This window comes from Saimiri boliviensis, chromosome 10 (genome assembly GCF_048565385.1).
Source record: "Saimiri boliviensis isolate mSaiBol1 chromosome 10, mSaiBol1.pri, whole genome shotgun sequence".
NCBI classification, from domain to species: Eukaryota; Metazoa; Chordata; class Mammalia; order Primates; family Cebidae; genus Saimiri; species Saimiri boliviensis.
The window spans coordinates 82,902,365-82,922,164 of NC_133458.1; the positions used below are offsets into that span (position 1 = coordinate 82,902,365).

Here is a 19,800-nt window from a genome sequence, read left to right on the forward strand (position 1 = left end):
TTTCTCTTATGTGATTATTCATTTAAGTTTTAAAGCAGTTACACCTAAATCTGCAAAGAACTGTCTTGTGAACAATGCATTTCCATAAACATTTCATATCACATTTTAACTTCTCCACAAAACTAAAAGCATGGTGGCATTACTCAGTGATTGTGAAACAAATTGATGAATATCTTACCAGTAGTTAATCTTCATCTTTTTTGAAAATTGACAAAGTAATTTGCAGAAAATTCTGAAGAAGGGGTACAGATATATTTAGTTTGAGAAAATCAACTTGTGAATGAAATAGAGATACTGATTTTCTTTTATGCCTCATTGTCTAACTTAGAAGGCATTCCAAAAAAAGGAGTACCAATACTGTTTCGAGCAATTTCAGCACTGTTAGGATAAATATATTAGTCTAGGAAAATCAGGTGCAGGCCCAGGATAAGGTGTGACTGGTGGGTTCTTACTCAGTGTTTACTTGACTGAATACTTACTCAGACACCTACTTTCTGATTTGTGCAATTTTCTACAATTATTTTTTGATGTTTAAATTTTTTTTTTTGTTGTGTTTTAGATATATGAAGTGTCATTTATAACATGTCATCCTACACTTTGGGATTTTAAAATAATGCTTAATTAATATGAAATCCACCAATATTAGCGGGTCAGAAACAAGAATACTTTTCATTTTTAACTCACTCTGATTGTCTGTGTATTGAGGCTGTGGTGCTCTTTAGCAAATATCTTTTGGGCAGCTAGGTGCCAAGCGAAATGATTTGCCCTGTTCTAAATTTGGCATGTATTGAGTGAAGAGTGCCAAAGATGTTCAGATAGTCATATTTGTAAACTACTTTGAAAATAAAGGTTTAGATAACTCACTGAATGAACTATTCTTTGTGAAATGCCGAAAAGACAATGTTCTCATTATTCTGTCTTCATTTTTAGCAGTAGGTGTTTCCATTGATGTTTTTTAAGTTTATGTCAAAAATGAAAGGAAAAAAGTGTAACGACAATAAGAAAGAATAATACCCAGTTACTATTTGATAGTATAATCTAATAGTATAGTGCCCTGTATACTACTAGATAGTATAATTCTTGGCTATCTTTAATTCTTTTAAGTTTGAAAATATTAATATTTTTGTAGAAAAGATGTAGAATTATTTTTGGCATCAGATGTTGAATTACGTTTTTTCTTTTCACATCTCAACTTATTTTTATGCTAGATGCAAACTTTAAAAATATAACAGGTGTACTGTTATTTTTGAGGACTTCTAAATAAATCTCAAGAAAAGTCCTGGGTCAGAGATAAATAATAAGGGATAGTAACATTTATCACTATAGAGAATATATTGTAAGCTACTAATGGATGTGTAGTTTTATGATATTCTATTATCATCCTTTGTATATATCCACAGAGAAGACTTTAATGCTTTTCAAACTAACCTGGATTTATGGTCATTTCTAAGAAGAAAAAAAAAGTCATGTTTTTCTTAGTATACAAGGTAATAGAATGGGACTGTTATAAACAGGAAGGAGAACCCCTAGTTGATGGTGCAGAGGAAACTGCTGGCTGGAGGAAAAGGATGCGGTGTTAGTATTTGGAGTGTGAAGATTGTGTTTTTGTTAGAGCTGAGCTTCTGCAGGAAACAATTTAAAAACTGGATCCTATAGTGCTAGAACTTATGGTGCCATAAATTTTCTAATATTTGTATGTCCCTAAGAGGCAGTATTCTTAAATTCTCTCTTTAAAGATAAATGCCTTTTTTTCTTAGTAGAAACTCTATGGAGAACTTTTTGGTATTTTGGAAGTAGCATATGCTAATTCAATTTATCCAAGTGCTGAACTCAACTTTAAATTAATATTTGTGCTCTCCTCCACCTAATTCCAAACTATAAAATTTATGAGGCAAATAATGAAAAAGCTGCCTTCGAGAATCAGATAAATAATTCTCAAAGACATTGCAACAGCTTTAGTTGGCTCCCTAGAAAAATGCGCTGAGTGGAGACAGTGGATTGGGTTCTGGCCCCAACTCTTCCACGTGCACAAGCTCCACATGGGCAGGGATCTTTCTGCTTTGATCTCTACTGTCTTACCAATGCTAAAATGGAATTCCTGACCTCAACCAACTGGTTTGACATCTCAGTGCCTATCTGAGGGTTAGCTTAGGGACTGGGCTTAGATCCACGGTTTTCAAAGTATTCTCTTCCACATGGATGCCACTTGTAAGCTAAAAAGTAAAAAAACATCGAGTTGTAATAAAAGACAGTTGCAGGTGAAAAAGAAAAAAGATTAAAAGTAAAAAAACATGCACTTATTTGTTAAAACGTTAATAAACACAACTGCAACTCGAATGCATCATACGTTGTCTTTAAACATACTAGAGACCGTCAGTGCTTGCTGACTTGCTCTGCCCGATTGTGCAATACTTGGAACAAAACTCTACCTGCTACAAAGTGATCTCTATGAAACTTGCCTGATTTCGTGCTTGCTTCATCCCTGTTGACCAGTACCAGACCTAGTGTATTTGTAAACAAGTAAATAAATGACTGTAGATTTGGGCCTTTTTTTTGAGACGGAGTCTTTCTCTTGTTGCCCAATTTGGAGTGCAATGGCGCAATCTCGGCTCACTGCAACCTCTGCTTCCTGGGTTCGAGTGATTCTTCTGCCTCAGCCTCCCGAGTAGCTGGGGTTATAGGCCCCTGCCATCACATCTGGCGAATTTTTGTATTTTTAATAGAAATGGGGTTTCACCATGTTGGCCAGGCTAGTCTTGAACTCCTGACCTCAGATGATTCACCAGCCTTGGCTTCCCAATGTGTTGAGATTACTGGTGTGAGCCACTGCACCTGGCTTAAACCTTTTTAAGAAGTATGATTAAGAGAGTTTGTAGCTCTGTACTAGTTCTGTTTTATTTTTTATTTTTTTAATTCAAGTTTTTATGGTCCACTTCTATAAAGTTGTGTCAGGGAATCTGGTCCCATATCATCAGTGTGTCCTAGACTAGGCTTGGCATTTCTATCCAGTTCATGCTGTCATTGTGTAATAAGCATGCGTATGGAAAGTAACTTTGTGTGTGTGCAACTCTTCAAATAAAGCTTCATCTGCTAGACAGGCTTGGGCAGGTCCCCTTCTGGGAGGATGGGAGTTTCTTGGTTGAGAGAACTAATAAGTGAGCAAGTATTTGGACTCATGCCTACCACCACCTTTGAGCTTCCTGAAGGTCCATTATTAAGGTTAAGCATTTGCTCCGAACCAGAATTCTCTCACTGGTTACTAGTCTAGGCCTTGCTTTTGTTTTTCCTTCTTTCTTTCTTTCTTTTTTTGGTGAAGATTTTGTTTTCCCCTCTTCCTTGATTAAAATCCTCTGAAGAAAGGCAAACACTTCAATACCTTTTTACTATAATAACTTATCTTCTGATTTCCCATTGGGCTAATAGTCACCAACACTCCCAGCAGTTTTGTGTCTATATAAACTAACTTGTTCTCTGGCATCTGCCACTCCACTCCTTGCTGATTTTCATCCCTGGGTTTACTAGCCTCAGTTAGAAAGGTCAGTGTTGTGTGTGCTCCTTTCCTCTAGGTGGAAAGTAAATCTAATATAAAACCATCTTTCTCTTCTACTGCGTGAAGCTCAAAATGTTTTAGTTTTACATGATTAGTTAAAATAATATAGAGACTGGTTGGGCATGGTGGGTCATGCCTGTAATCCCATCACTTTAGGTGGCCAAGGTGGGCAGATCACTTAAGGCCAGGAGTTCAAGACCAGCCTGGCCAACATGGCAAAACCCCATCTCTACTAAAAAAAAAAAATACAAAAATTAATTACCTGGGAGACTGAGACATGAGAATCCAAGGAAGGCAGAGTTGGCCGTTTTTTTGTTTGTTTGTTTTTTGAGACAGAGTCTTGCTCTGTCTCCAGGCTCCATCTCAGCTCACTGCAACCTCTGCCTCCTTTGTTCAAGAGATTCTCCTGCGTCAGCCTTCTGAGTAGCTGGGACTACAGGCACACGCCACCACGCCCAGCTAATTTTTGTGTTTTTAGTAGAAACGAGGTTTCACCATGTTGGCCAGGATCATCTCTTTACCTTGTGATCCACCCGCCTCAGCCTCCCGAAGTGTTGGGATTACAGATGTGAGCCACTGCACCGGGCCAAATTATACTATTATTAACAAATTTCAAGGACATTTACCTCTCTATAAGAGTTTCTGCTTTTCCTAAAGTGATGCAGTGGAACAGATGACTTTTAAAATAAAGATTCTAGAGGATATCACTGAATCAATTTATATAGCTCCAAGTCCAAATGCAAATAATTTTTAAATTGTAATTTAGTGTAATTTGAGAAAGGATGGTAGAATTTTATTTTATTTTCTTTTTATATGTAACACCACCACCACCCCCCATAAAAAACATAAAAACACTGGAAGTTTTTTTTTTTTGGTTTGTTTTTTTTTTTTGAGACAGAGTCTTGCTCTGTCAGTCAGGCTGTGGTGCAGTGGCACAATCTTGGCTCACTGCAGCCTCTGCCTCTGGAGTTCAAGTGATTCTCGTGCCTCAGTCTCCCAAGTTGCTGGGTTTACAGGCATGCACCACTATGCCTGGCTAAATGTTTTGTGGATTTTGGGGAATTTTTTAGTAGATACCTGGTTTCACCATGTTGCCCAGGCTTGTTTCAAACTTTTGACCTCAGGTGAACCACCTGCCTCAGCCTCCCAAAGTGCTGGGATTACAGGCATGAGCCATCATGCCCGACCTATATACTATGTTTAAATGTGAACAGTGGTCATTGCTGAAAGTTAGACTGATAGTTTTTCCTAATTTTTTCCTGAATATTCTATAATATGCATGAGGAGCCGATCTTATAATCAGTCATTTTTGAAGGTTACCTCTCACTTTCAATAAAAGTGCAGTCACCTTGATCACTTACTTTTTTGCTTCTTTTCAGCATTTTGTTATAAAAACCTGCCTAGAGACAACAGATAGCTTGAAAGTGGCCATCTACTTTTTTCAATGGATTAGACTCTGAATTATAACTGGCAATTTTCTAAAATTAGATCTTCAATCAAACAATAAAATTTCTCATCATTAAGGATAATCAAAAGAATGATCTGTAGACTCTAGAGAAAATTCTAAAAAAGGTTTGTTAATCTATTAATTAAAAGGAGTTTCGGTTAATGGAACCATTATTAATTTATAGTTTTTCTTTGTTGAAGGAAAAAATTACTTTGATGGGTAAATGCTAGAAAACATTTTTTAAAAATCACTTGTTACTATATAACATTTTGTATTTATGTGTATTGCTTTGAAAAATATTTAAAATACTCTGTAAAAAATAATTTTTTGAATGGCTTCTTAAAGTTTTGTTTTTAACTGTCATACAGTAATTGTTCACATATGGGGTACAATGTGGTGTTTCCATACACATATACATGTGTAATAATTAAGTCAGGGTGATGAGCGTATTTATTACATCGAACACTTGTCATTTCTTTGTGGTAAGAACAAACAAAATCTTTTCTTCGAGTTCTTTTGTAGTATATGATGCATTATTGTTAACTATAATAACTGTATTGTGCAATAGAACACTAGAGCTCATTATTCCTAACTGTGACTGTACCTGCTCGCCAGTCTTTCCTCATCCCTGCTCCACTCCTGTTCTCTCCTCTGTCTCCAGGAAACTATTATTCTACTTTCTACTTTTACAATACCAACTTTTTTCGATTCTACATGACTGAAATCATACGATATTTGCCTCCCAAAGTGCTGGGATCACAGGCCTGTGCCATCACTCCTGGCCTTAAAATACATATGGCTTCCTGTGTTTGCCATTGCCCAATGGTTCTATGTATACATAATCAATTTTATAATCATTTGAAAGTAGGTCGCATACACTTTCTGCCTTTATCCCTTATTTCTTCCGTGTTTATTTTGTAAAAATAAGATATTTTACTTACAGAACGACAGTGTAAAAATAATTTAGTGAATTTAACATAGAAACCATAATTTTATCCCTATAGTCTATACTCCAACTTCTTAGGTTGTCCCAATAGTGTCATATATATATTATACATCTATATGTATATATGACTATATAGATGAATATATATATATATGGATGATTATATATACATACATATTTTTTCCCAGTACAGTATTCAGTCCTGGAATGTGCACTGCGTTTAGCAATGTCCTTTTAATTCTCCTGGAACAGTTCTTCAGCCTTTGTTTTAGAAAGATGTTGCCATTTATGAAGAATACAGACCAGTTGTTTTGGAGAATGTCCCTAGATATACATATATTTCCTCATGATTAGATATTTGGGTCATGTATTTTGGTTTAGAATACCACATGAACAGTATGTTCTAAGTGTAAAACATCTGGAGTTGCGGTGATTGTCTGTTGTCCTTTGGTTAAGGGATTGTCTTGTTTCCCCAATGTGTAGTTACTATTTTTTAATTTATTTATGTGAAGATGTTTGGAGGCCATGTCAGTATCCTGTTGATCATCAAGCACTCCCCAGCACACACACACACCTATATAGGTTTAGCATACATGGATGACTCTTGCACAAATCAATTTTTGACATAATTATTGCAAAATAGCGATTTTCTAATTCACTGCTTCATTCTCTGTTTGTTATTAGTTGACATTCTACTGAAAGAAAATCTTGTACGTACTTTCCTTTCCTTGTGTACTGAAAAATTTGTTTTCTTTAAAATGAATAAAAGTTACGAGCGTGGACCTGTGGGTTTGTATTTTGTTGAATGGGTTATTAGCTATTGTTGTCCTTAGTTATTTGGATCCTCAAATTATCCTGGGCTAGGCCAGTCGAATCATCCTCAAGATGGCTCTTGTGTTGTTTTGATCTAGCTTGATTTTTTTTTTTAGGCACATTTGAATTTTCTAACACAAGATGTCCCAGGATCATAGTGAATGTCCCCTGCACCAACCTTGGAATCAACCATTTATCCAAGAAACCTTGGTTTCCTTCAGTAGGGAATGATATTTAGATCCTGTGGCACATATCTTTTTTTGCAAAAATGTTATTGCTTGTGACTCCTTGGGAATTGGTTTGAACTTCAAAAAGAGATTAAAACCTTTTCACTTAAGTGTATACAATTTTCTAATTATAAAAAAGATACATATTTATGTACAGAAAATATAGAAAAGTATAGGTAAGAAGAATAAAATGTGCCTTGAACCCACTACTCATGTTGACCACCATTTGATGTTAGTGTATTTTACATAGCCAAGATCACATCATGTATATAGAATATTGCGTTTTGCTGTATCTATATAGCATGTCATTGTTTTCTCAAAGGCATAGAAATTAGACAATTTCGTTAAGTCACACATTGCGTATTAAGATTTCTCTTTTCTTTTTTGTTTTTGGTTCCATTGATGCAATATCCTAAAGTAGAAAAAGGTTGTCCGCTGGCTTTGAGCTGCTTTTTTTGCGTTATCTGTAAAACCCATATCCTTGCCTGTCCTCTGCCCTCCCCCTAAATTGCATAAGATGCCAAAATACCAATTTCAAAAATAAATGGTTTGTATCAGAGACTGGGAAACATGTATTTTGTACATTATAACTGTACTTTTGGTTTGAGGTGTGACTATTCAGTGATAAATTTGTTTTTTCTAAAATTTGACACCTAGCGTTTGGCAAATATGAGTAATTAGTTCAATGAAATACATGCCTAGTTGCCACTGGTATGTTTAGACCTGGGTACAAAATTATCAGCCCTTAAGAGCAGGGACCATCTCTGGCGTGCTTACCATTATTTCCTCTCTAGAGTAGGCTTTCCCAACCTTAGCACTTCATTGAAATTTCAGGCAGAAGGGTCTTAACTTATTGAGAGTAGACGTTTTAGGGCACTTTGTTAAAATACTCTGAAACAGTATATTTGGGGGATGAATTTTTAAAAGCCAAAGTATGCTACGATGTGGGTAGTGTGAGTGTTTGTGTTTGTGTTGTTCAGACTGTTGAAAGACGTAAGAATGACATCAGCAAAATCAGACCATCTGGAAGATTGAGTGAGCTGGCCAGCTGTTGGGGGAAGGGCAGGGCCTGGGAGATAACCCATCTGGGGAAAGTGCAAGCGCCCAGAGGAAGGAATGCACATACCTTAAGGGGCCTCTTAGAAAAGTAGAATTGCATTAACTAGAGACCAGGGAGTGATTCCTAGAGTGAAAGGATTTTAGGAATTAATTTATACCTCTTAAAAGTTTGTGAAAATAGCTTCATTGAGATAAAGTAAATGACATTGTGCAGTTGCCTTGATTTGTTTCTATGAGAGGTTATACATGGATTTTTTAAATGTCCTTTTTTTAAATATTTCTATTTTTATTTAAAAGAATTTTAAAACAAGCATTTACAACTTAGGTCTACTAATAAGTTTAAGGTGTAAAGTGGTTTTGGAAGTATTGTAATAAAATGAAAACTATCATGGTGCCTTTATGGCTTTTTGTTTTGTTTGCTTGTTTGTTTTGTTTTGTTTTGAGATAACATCTCACTCTGTCACCAGGGTGGAGTCCAAGGGCCTGATCTCACTACAACCTCCACCTCCCTGGTTCAAGCGATTCTTCTGCCTCAGCCTCCTGAGCAGCTGGGATTACAGGCATGCACCACCACACTCGGCTAGTTTTGTATTTTTAATAGAGACTGGGTTTCTCTGTTGATCAGGCTGGTCTCCCAACCTCAGGTGATCCACCTGCCTTGGCCTCCTAAAGTGCTGGTATTATAGGCCTGAGCTGCCACACCCAGGGTTTGTTTTCTTAAAGGAGATTTGCATTAACATATTTTACTCAAGTGCGCTCTTTCACATGACACAAGTCATTTGGGCTTTAATCATTCTTTAGAAGGTCTTTAGTTGGCAGAAGTAAAGAGTCCACCATTAAAGTTCTTAACTGGAAAATATATACATTTTTGAAGAGACTATATGTTTAATGCCTTTTTAAAAAATTAGTTTTATTTTTTAAGAGACGGGGTTTCACCATGTTGCCCAGGCTGGTCTCCAACTGAGCTCAAGCAGTTCTTCTGCCCTAACCTCCCAAATTGCTTGGAATCCTCGTCTGACCCTGTTTGATGCTTTTTTTTTTTTTTTAAGTTTTTTTTTGGTTATTTTATATTATTAAGGATAAGAATGAAGGGAATATGGATATGACAACAATACTTTTATATTAGGAAAGAGAGTATTTGACTTTATTTTGCCTTTAGAGCTGGACTATTGGCTATTTCAAATTTTAATTTTTTTTCAATTATTATAAACGCTGCAACTTTCAGAGTATTTGTTAGTAATTAAGCTTTTTGTATTTGCTGAGTGATTTTAAGTAGACAGAGGCAGTTACAAAATCATGATCAGGATATTAAACAAGCTATGTTATTGCAGCAACAAATTTTATAGTGTTATTATAGGCATATAGTTAGTTTATTGCTTAGAGTGTCAATAATTTAAACTTTTAGAACCAACTTAATTGTTTTTGTTTCTTTGGAGAGAATAATGATACAATGTTACCAACCCAGAAGATTTCTGAATTCCTTTATTTTCAAAGGGTTTTATGTCGGTTGTTCTTTTAATTTTAGCATTAATGGAAAGGAAAATAGTGTATAATTATGGGTAATTTTTAAAGTTTATTTTAATAATAGATAAATTTACTCATATAAAATATAGATTAAAAGGTGATTCTTGAAACTTGAACACAAAGTACTTCATTAGTACTTCATGAGCATTGAGAAGTTTCTCAATTTTATTGAGTTTTGTGTGTTACATCTTTATGAAACATCTTATACTTTGGGGATGATATTCTTGTTCTACAATTTTTAGACTCCAAAGTCTTTTTTTCTAGCTTGAGCAACATGAGGAAACCCCATCTCCACCAAAAAATATAAAAAATTAGCGAATGTCTTTTTTCTCTAAAGTCTTAAACAATATTGACTGCACACAGAGTGTTACTTTGAAATGTGTTATTTTTTTCTTTTTCCTCCCTATACCCACCTGGCTTTGAAATTTGTACAGAATACTCTTAGAGCTACTTTATTTGAAAAATATTAATTAAAAATTTCTATTCTTTAGACGTATTTTTATCTTTGTATCAAATTTAAGTATTTTGGGACATAAGAATTGCATCGGAATTTCATGGCCCAACATAAGTAACCATTAGCCACACTGTTCAAAGTTAGTTAATGGAAATAAAATAAAACTAAACTTTTAGTTCCCTAGTCACTATCCACATTTCAAGGGATCAGTCATGGCTACCATATTAGATATTGCTGATGCAGAACGTTTCCTTCATCACAGACACTTCTATTGGATCCACTGCTCTAGAACAGGTGTTCACAAAGGACCACCTGGGGGTCCAATCTGGTCCACCACTTGTTATGTTAATATGAAGTTTTATTGTAATACAGCCATGACTATTTGTTTACATATTGCCTATGGCTGCTTTCACACTGTAACAGCAGAATTGACTGATTGGAACAGAAACCTTATATCCTCCAGAGAGAGTAAAATATTTTCCTTTTATTTCTTTACAAAAAATGTTGTGTTCTCTGCTTTAGAGTATATATGCTCATAAAGTTAAAGTGGTTTAAATAACATATGCATAGCACATGTTAGTAATATAGCATGTTACATAAGGCAGGTTATCATAGTTCAAAGATGAGTCAGACCAGAACAGTCAAAAATAGAATCTAAGACCAAAGTGCTGAATAATTAGACAGGAGCAGTCATTCCCTTGTAGAGACAACTAGAAGATAAGTCCTCTGGTAGATCAGTTCCTTTCCAAAATGGAGAGAAATAAGGATGAGTCTCAGGTAAGACAACAGTCTACATCAAAGGTGCTAATCCACTTACAGTGGGCTGGGCAGCCGGAAGGATTAGTGCACAGTTGCCATAAGATGCATCCATGTCAGTGTGGCTCATTGTCACACCTGGGCCTAGAGTCTTTTTGCAAGTTAAGGGACGGAATTTCCAAAAGGTGCTAGGACAGTTAGAAGATTAACAGAGTGAGGTAGGGTGAAATAGATGTAATAGGTTAGATCTAAAAACCTTTCAATTTATACCTAAAATGGGAATTTATGCAGAAGTGTTCAGTTCATTAATACAGTATCAAATTTTTAAATATTTGATTTGATTGAACCATTTTCATATTCTTAAAGCCTTTTACCGTGTAGAGTATCCAAGAAATGTAGTCTCTTAGATGACATGAAATTCTTTTTTTTTTTTTTTTTTTTTGAGACGGAGTTTCACTCTTGTTACCCAGGCTGGAGTGCAATGGTGCGATCTCGATCTCGGCTCACCGCAACCTCCACGCCTCCTGGGTTCAGGCAATTCTCCCGCCTCAGCGTCCTGAGTAGCTGGGATTACAGGCATGTGCCACCATGCCCAGCTAATGTTTTGTATTTTTAGTAGAGACGGGGTTTCACCATGTTGACCAGGATGGTCTCGATCTCTTGACCTCGTGATCCACCCGCCTCAGCCTCCCAAAGTGCTGGGATTACAGGCTCGAGCCACCGCGCCCGGTGACATGAAATTCTTAAGTCCATTTTGTTTACCATTTAATGTACAATTTTAATACTGTTTTAAACCATGGAACTATTCCATTTTGGTGGAATATGTGCTTATTTTGTGTGTGGCTTATGGTTTTTTTTTTTTTTTTTTTGAGACGGAGTTTCGCTCTTGTTACCCAGGATGGAGTGCAATGGCGCGATCTCGGCTCACCGCAACCTCCGCCTCCCGGGTTCAGGCAATTCTCCTGCCTCAGCCTCCTGAGTAGCTGGGATTATAGGCATGTGCCACCATGCCCAGCTAATTTTTTGTATTTTTAGTAGAGACGGGGTTTCACCATGTTGACCAGGACGGTCTCGATCTCTTGACCTCGTGATCCACCCGCCTCGGCCTCCCAAAGTGCTGGGATTACAGGCTTGAGCCACCGCGCCCGGCCGGCTTATGGTTTTTAAAACAGAAGCCAAATTGTCATGATGCATAGGTTGTACCCCACTGGGATTTGTTTCTGAGGATACTGTTAGACTTTTATTTTTCTAAACATGTGTATTTTTAATTATTAGATTTGAAACTGTACATTGTAGGGCAGTATACTAACAGCCTTTGACATTGGCCTAATAGGCCTTTGTTACTCTTTCTTTGTGATTTTCCTAGATTGACACTAGCAGTTTCTTATTCACTGTCCTTGGCTTCTCTTGGGCCAGGGCTTTTATAAGTGCTCAGTGAGTACCTTATAAAGGCTGACCCTCACTGGAGCAGATTATAGTGTAGCATGAAGAGCTAAATTTAGAGGGAAGCGGGGCCTCTGCTCCAAATAGTAACAGCTAAAGCCTAGACACTCTTGGAGAGCAGAATATCTTCATTGAGTCTGTCACCACCAGTGGGTGAGTTTTCGTTTGTTTTAGTTTTGGGTGTTATATGAAAGTCCTTGCATACGTTTTTATGTTTACGTGTTATTATGTGTTTTTCTACATGGAATATATTGAGGGTATGAAAAGTAAGCCCACATAACTGGGTTATAAAGAAACACATTTTTATGCTTAGAGGAGAAGTAATATAAAAGCTAAAGATTTTGAAAATACAGCAGTTCTTTCATATGCTGTGTTTGGTGGTACTTCTCCATTAACAGAAAAAAAGAAATAGAAACAAGGTGCAAAGAGTTAATTAGGGAGTTCCATGAGTTTGTATTATAAACCTCAAAATAAAACTTTTAGGAAGGACTCAAACTTTAGAATTTTTGAAATTACAAATTAAAAACATCTTTAGCCAGGCACAGTGGTATGTACCTGTAATTCCCACTACTCAAGAGGCTGAGATGGGAGAATTGCTTGAGTCCAGGAGTTTGAAGTCACCCTGGTCAACATAGTAAGACCCTCATCTCTAAGGAAGTAGAGAGAGAAGGGAGGGAGGGAGGGAAGGAAGGGAGGAAGAGAAAGAAAAAGGAAGGACAAAAGAAGAAAAATATCGTTGGTAGAGAAGTCTGTTGAAGACATTCTGTCTAGTTGAGCTACATTCTTTTTGCGTCTTAGTACATGGCCCATATTCTTGACACATATTTTTCTTTGCTAACACAAATCAATTTTGTATAATATTTGTATTTGGGAGGTATGGAGACAGTGATACATGTATATCATCATCACCTTTGCAACAATGAGGTATTTGCTGATCCTGAGTGAATCTGTTTATAATGCCAGCAGGAAAATTTGTGAATGAAACTTTTGCAGTGAATATAAATGATGCATTAGAAGCTCTATTTTCAACATCCATCAAATGAAATTGGAATTCATTGATTAAGTTTATAGCATTTGTAATGATTTCAGTGTGTTGCTGTTGGCCCATACACATAAGCAATCAAATACTTTGTTCTTGTTCTGGTCTGTGTTTCTTTTCTTTTTTTTTGAGATGGAGTTTCGCTCTTGTTGCCGAGGCTGGAGTGCAATGGTGGGAATCTCTGCTCAGTGCAACCTCCACCTCCTGGGTTCAAGCGATTCTCCTGACTCAGCCTCCTAAGTAGCTGGAGTTATAGGCATGCGCTACCACGCTGGCTAATTTTTTGTATTTTTAGTAGAGACCGGTTTCACCATGTTTGCCAGGCTGGTCTCCAAATCCTGACCTCAAGTTATCTGCCCACCTCCACTTCCCAAAGTGCTGGGAATACAGGCGCCACCTGGCCTGGTCTCCATTTCTGTTGTTTGAACTATTACATCGCGTTGCAAATGTTTGAATTTTATCCCTTCCAGTGAGTTCCTCAAGGGTACGGATTCTGGCTTAATGACCTTTTTATCTCCAAACGAGATGTATTAAGTTCATTTTAATTTACAGGGTTGATAAAAATTCTTTCTCAAACCATGTAATAATTTACTTTATGTGTTTTTATGTGACTTTAGTCTCCCTTCTAAAATAATGATTAACTTAAAGTTTTCAATAATAAACAGATTTTTTTTTTTATGCACAAGTTTCTCTTATGCAGTGAGAAGAAAGATTTGATATATAAATTTTTTTTTATGTTCTTAAGGATTTTTTAAAAAAACTTTCAGGAGTAATTATATTACTTGAGTACTGTAAATTGTTTATTGTTTGATGGTGTAAATAATTAAGGAAATCTAGACATTTTCAAATGAATGTCTAAAAGCTTTGGAAGGTGATTAAATAATTTGCTTGAATAATGCATGTTATATTGAATGTTTGGCCTTCATAATTTAAGCAGTCTAGACATATTTTCAGTTTATCTTTATGTCAGCAAGGGTAGTCTCAATTTTTAAGAAGTCTGTGGAGCAAACTTTACATATTTTCAAAGATAACACTACATTTTCTTAAATTGTGTATTAAATCCACTAAAATAATATGAAGCACCCAAGCCCCTGTCCATTAAGATAAACCAAAAAATAAAAAAATCTATTACCTGTTTCTTGTATCCTTCTAAATTGTTGTTGCATTAAAAACCATTTATTCTATACACCCTCCTTTTAGCCAAGTGCTTTACATTCTGTTATTCAGCTTGCTGTTTTTCACTCTCATATGCCTTGAGCATGTCTCCATATCAGTTCAGCAACTTATTTGAAAATTATTTATTGTATGTTTATACTTTGCTCAGTGTAAAAGATGCAGAATGGAGGCACTAAAGGAACACTATGGAATAAAAAACCTCCAAGGTTCCTATCCTAGTGGAGGTTACACTCACGGGGGATCTAGACCCCAAACAAACAGACAATCATAAAATGGCAGGTGCTGCTAAAGAAAAATAAAGCTAGGTAAGGAGATTGAGTGACAAGGGGCCACTTTGGTGGAGATGGTCAGGGAACTCCCTTCTCAGGGAGGCACTTGAATGAACGCAAGAAGAGAGCCATGTGGACAGCTGGGGAAGATCTTTCCTGAAAAGAGGCAGGTATAGAACCTCAGAACGCAGAACTTAACCTGGCCTATTGGAAGAACAACAAAGAGATCGATGTGACTGTAACTCAATGAGTGATGAGACGAGATGTATATTGAATACACATACATAGTCAGAAAATAGACATATATGGATCAGAAATGTAGTGCAGTTAGCCGGGCGCGGTGGCTCACGCCTGTAATCCCAGCACTTTGGGAGGCCGAGGCGGGTGGATCACAAGGTCAAGAGATCGAGACCAACCTTGGTCAACAAGGTGAAACCCCGTCTCTACTAAAAATACAAAAAATTAGCTGGGCATGGTGGTGCATGCCTGTAATCCCAGCTACTCAGGAGGCTGAGACAGGAGAATTGCCTGAACCCAGGAGGCGGAGGTTGCGGTGAGCCGAGATCGCGCCATTGCACTCCAGGCTGGGTAACAAGAGCGAAACTCCGTCTCAAAAAAAAAAAAAAAAAGAAATGTAGTGCAGTTAAATCTAATTCATTCTTTCATAAAGCTTCATGGTGTTCCACTTGGTGGCTAAATTATCAGTTATTTGAGGGCATTTCATGTTCCATTTTTTAATGTGTCCAACAATGTTGCAACTAAATCCTTTTACATATACGAGTATATTTGCATCCTTATGTGAATAAAACTATAAGATAAATTCCCAGTAAGGTATTGCTGGACCAAGGTTATGCCCATGTAAATATATATAGATACTCACCAAATTCTTCCTCAAAATATAGCATGAAATTTAACCTTTACGTCAAAGTTGGTATCTGTGGTTGTTTGTCCTGTGTCCTTTGCCAACACTGAGTATTGGTAAACTTTTAAAATTTTTGCTAGCCCAAGTTAAAATTAGATGTCATTTTAAAAAGTACATTTAGGCCAGGCGCAGTGGCTCACCCCTGTAATCCCAGCACTTTGGGAGGCCAAGAAAGGTGGATCACGAGGTCAGGAGTTCAAGACCAGTTTGGCCAACATGGTGAAACCGCATCTCTACTAAAAATAAAGAAATTAGAGGGGCATGGTGGTGTGCACCTGTAGTCCCAGCTACTCAGGAGGCTGAGGCAGGAGGATTGCATGGACCCGGGAGGCAGAGGTTGCAGTGACCTGCGATCGTGCCACTGCACTCTAGTCTGGGTGACAGAGTGAGACTCTGTCTTGGAAAAAAGAAAAAAAGTATATTTAGTAATGGGTGAGCTTGAACATATGTTCAGCCCAACATATTAGCTGTATATTCTTCATATAAATTGCTTATTTGAAATACATAATATTTATTTTCTTTGTTTTCAGAAATTTTATGAATAAGCATCAGAAGCCAGTGCTAACAGGCCAGCGGTTCAAAACTCGGAAAAGGGGTAGGTTGTGTATGTGTGTGTTTAAAGTTGCAACCAAAATATAAGCTTGAAGAAGAATCTGAATGACACCTGTTTTCCCCCACCTCACTAATTCTACTCATTTGAGCTCTTGGTGTAGAATCTGAAGTGCTTCAGTCAAACGATAGAACTGCCAATTACTTAGGTGTTTGATGTTGGACAAGTTATTTAATTTGCTTGAGCTACTTGTTTTCATCTACAGAATGGATAATTATCTTTGTTCAGGTTGTCTTACTTTCATGTGAGGTTATGAAGGCAATTGATAAATTTTACTGGTTTTGGCATTAGCATTTGTATTTGGTTTTTGCTTTCTTTGTTTTATGAAAACATTGATGGCAAAGATGATAAAATGAAAAGAAAATTAGGAAGTGAGATATTGAAGAGTTTTTAAATTTTTTAGAAACGAGGAAGTTAAAATAAATCTACTGCTGTAAATTCTCCTTAAAAACCATTTTTTCAATGTCTTTAATTGTGGGAAGAGTAGTTACAGACCCATTTTGATGACTGATAAAATTTCTATTTGTGTGAGTGACTTTTTAAATATAATGCTCATCTTGGCATATATTTTGTGTAAATAATATTTTATTTTATTTTTTTAAAGACAGGGACTTGCTCTGTCACCCAGGTTGGAGTGGGCAGTGGTGTGATGATAGCTCACTGCAGCCTCAAACACCTGGCTCAAGTGGTCCTTTCGCCTCAGCCTCCCAAGTACCTAGGACTATAGGTGCACACCACCACACCTGGCTAACTTTTAAAAAAATTTTCTGTAGAGACAGGATCTCAAACTCCTGGTCTCAAGCAGTCCTCCTGCCTCAGCCTCCCAAGGTGCTGGGATTACAGATGTGAGCCACTGCACCTGACCTGTATAAAGATGATTTTATTTATTTATTTATTTTAAGTTAGTTATTGGCTTATTTATTTTTTAGATAGGGTCTTGCTCTGATACCCAGGCTAGAATGCAGAGGTACAATCACAGCTGCTGCAGCCTCAACCTCCTGGACTCAAGCGCTTCTCCCACTTCAGCCACCCAAGTAGCCACCAGGCCCAGCTATTTATTTACTTATTTATTGAGACAGAATTTTGCTCTTGTTGCCTAGGCTGGAGTGCAGTGGCACCATCTCAGCTCACCACAACCTCCACCTCCCAGGTTCAAGCAATTCTCCTGCCTCAGCCTCCCAAGTAGCTAGGATTATAGGCATGCGCCACCACGCCCAGCTAATTTTGTATTTTTAGTAGAGGTAGGGTTTCTCTGTGTTGGTCAGGCTGATCTCAAACTCCCGACCTCAGGTGATCCGCCTACCTCGGCCTCCCAAAGTGCTGGGATTACAGGCGTGAGCCACCATTTCCAACCAATTTTTAAATTTTTTTTTTGTGGAGACAGTGTCTTGCTATGTTGTTGAAGCTGGGCTCAAGCGATGTTCATGCCTCAGCCTCTCAGAGGGATTACTGGCATGAGCCACCACAGCCAGCCAAGAATATTTTAAACATGATTTTATATTTAGTCAGTTTTGCATAATTATATAGAGGTCTTCTTGAATATAATAATAGCTGAACTGAAACTCACTAGGGAAACTTTTTGAAAGAGGAAACATGATATACATGATGAAGTTAAATAAAGTTGAAGGGAATTACTGAAAAAGATTTAAGGAAGTATATATAAAGATAAAAGATGTTGGAGCAGAATCCCATGTACTGATCTTGGAGGGCTATTATTTCATTGATAACTGAGTTTAGATTCCTTCGGCAGTCAGTGTTAAGCAGCCTGTGTTCTCTTGCAGTGCTATGTCCATTTAAGTTGCAAGTCTAGTCATGTAGACAGAAAAGAAATTGCCATATAATGGATCATTTGGGTCAGAAGCATTTGTAAGATTCACTAGGAAGCAGTAAGACTGAATTTAAATCTCTGCTGTCTGCTGGGAAGCTTCATGTTCACAGTAAAATATGAAGATTAAAAAAAATTAAGTAAGCACAAAATAGTCGCTTTGTACAGTTTTTCTGTTTTGTGCTCCCCTTTTCCTGTCTTTTCATCTCTGTTCTATCCCCATAAGAAGAATGAATACAAGTATAGCCTGAGCCACTTCTCATTTACTCCTCATCTTAGTCTTACAGATTGTCCCCTACTACATTCCTGCCTAGAATCTGGAAGCAGATGTCAAACCCAAAGTGCTCACTAAAATGCATTCATAGTCTTACTGTTTAAAGCAGCCTTCGAAGAAAGGACGTGAAAGGTTTTGAAAGGATTTATCAGTCACGAACAATATAGTTCAGAAACTTAATTATAGTTAAGGTAACATGGAGCCTACTAGCGTGACAATAGCCAATATACGTCCAACTAGGTGGCACAGAAATGTTTGCCATTGCCTGCCGCTGGGGGAACGTGTTAATCTCAGAGCTGGATCTCCAGCTCAAGTGGCTTTATTAGTGTGACGTGAATTCACGGGAACTGAGCTCAAGAGAGGGCCCTAGAATGTGTTGCACAATAGCAGACGTGAGTCAGCGAGTAAACTGGCCCTTACATTTTGTCTACAGTTTAGAACCAGAAAGTTATCTCTCATTCAGAACAGGGTTTGTCCCTGAATCACTTGGTGGTCAAAATTGTGCTGTGGGAGTACTCAGGGAGAGCCACTGAGAAATATATATTATTTGCCAGTTCATCTGAATTTATATAACTCATATCTCTTGGGGATTTAAGCAACACTTGGGCCATTTTGTGCCAAACTGCTGATGGGGGGAAAAATTGAGTCAACCTCATTTTCTGTTCCTCTTAGTAGTGAAATGCCTCCTGATGATTTCTCATCCTTAACTTTTCTTTGCTATGATGAAGGGGCTGACTTCAAATAAATGGTTAGCAATTTTGTAGAGCTGGGGAAAATTACTGCTGAGGATATTTCAAGGTCCTTGTGATAGGCTGTTCTCTGAAGATATTTCCTCACTTTGAAACATTTCTTAGCAAAGCCAGTGCTTCTGCATTCCAAGTTAATATGACAACCTATTTCTTATTGCTTAGCATTAAAATACAAACACCGTGGTAGGACACATTCTATAATAGAACTCTAATCAGATTCTCTTTTCTTTTATGAAATACATCTTGCTTATGATACATTCTCCAAAGTAATTATGTTTTCTACTGTGGCTTGTGGAAATCTGAAAGAATGAACGTTTCTCCCCAAGCAATTGGGTTATGCCTTGCTAAATGAAACATTTAATAAACGAACTGGTCTTTCTGTACATTTTTAGAAAAATTGGATTATAATTACTGAAAACAAGAGAGAAGGGGGAAAAAGGCCAAACTGCAGGCATTCAGCATGACCATGTGCTCAGGTTTCTCCCTGAGATTTTTAGGTCTCTGATAATGATTTTGTTGTTGTTGCTGTTTTAGTTAGATTCTCACTCTGTCATCTAGGCTGGAGTTCAGTGGTGCAATCTCAGCTCACTGTAGCCTCTGTCTCCCAGATTCAAGTGATTGTCATGCCTCAGCCTCCCAGATAGCTGAGATTACAGGCGTGCATTGCCACGCTTAGCTAATTTTTGTATTTTTTTAGTAGACAGGAGGTTTCACCAT

At 37.3% G+C, this 19,800-nt stretch overlaps 1 protein-coding gene across 2 annotated transcripts in view; it reads left to right on the forward strand.

Annotated features, from left to right (window-relative positions):
- The window catches only part of BZW2 (basic leucine zipper and W2 domains 2), a 66,829-nt gene that overhangs the window by 3,879 nt on the left and 43,150 nt on the right, over positions 1-19,800 (forward strand). Inside the window, exons 1-2 of one of the 2 annotated variants that reach the window (XM_039472615.2) lie at positions 12,270-12,372; positions 16,156-16,220. In XM_039472615.2, coding sequence (XP_039328549.1) covers positions 16,163-16,220 — 58 coding nt within the window. In that variant the 5' untranslated portion in view covers positions 12,270-12,372; positions 16,156-16,162. Of the gene's footprint in view, positions 1-12,269; positions 12,373-16,155; positions 16,221-19,800 lie in introns of those variants that run through there. The other variant, XM_039472614.2, reaches the window with a different exon arrangement.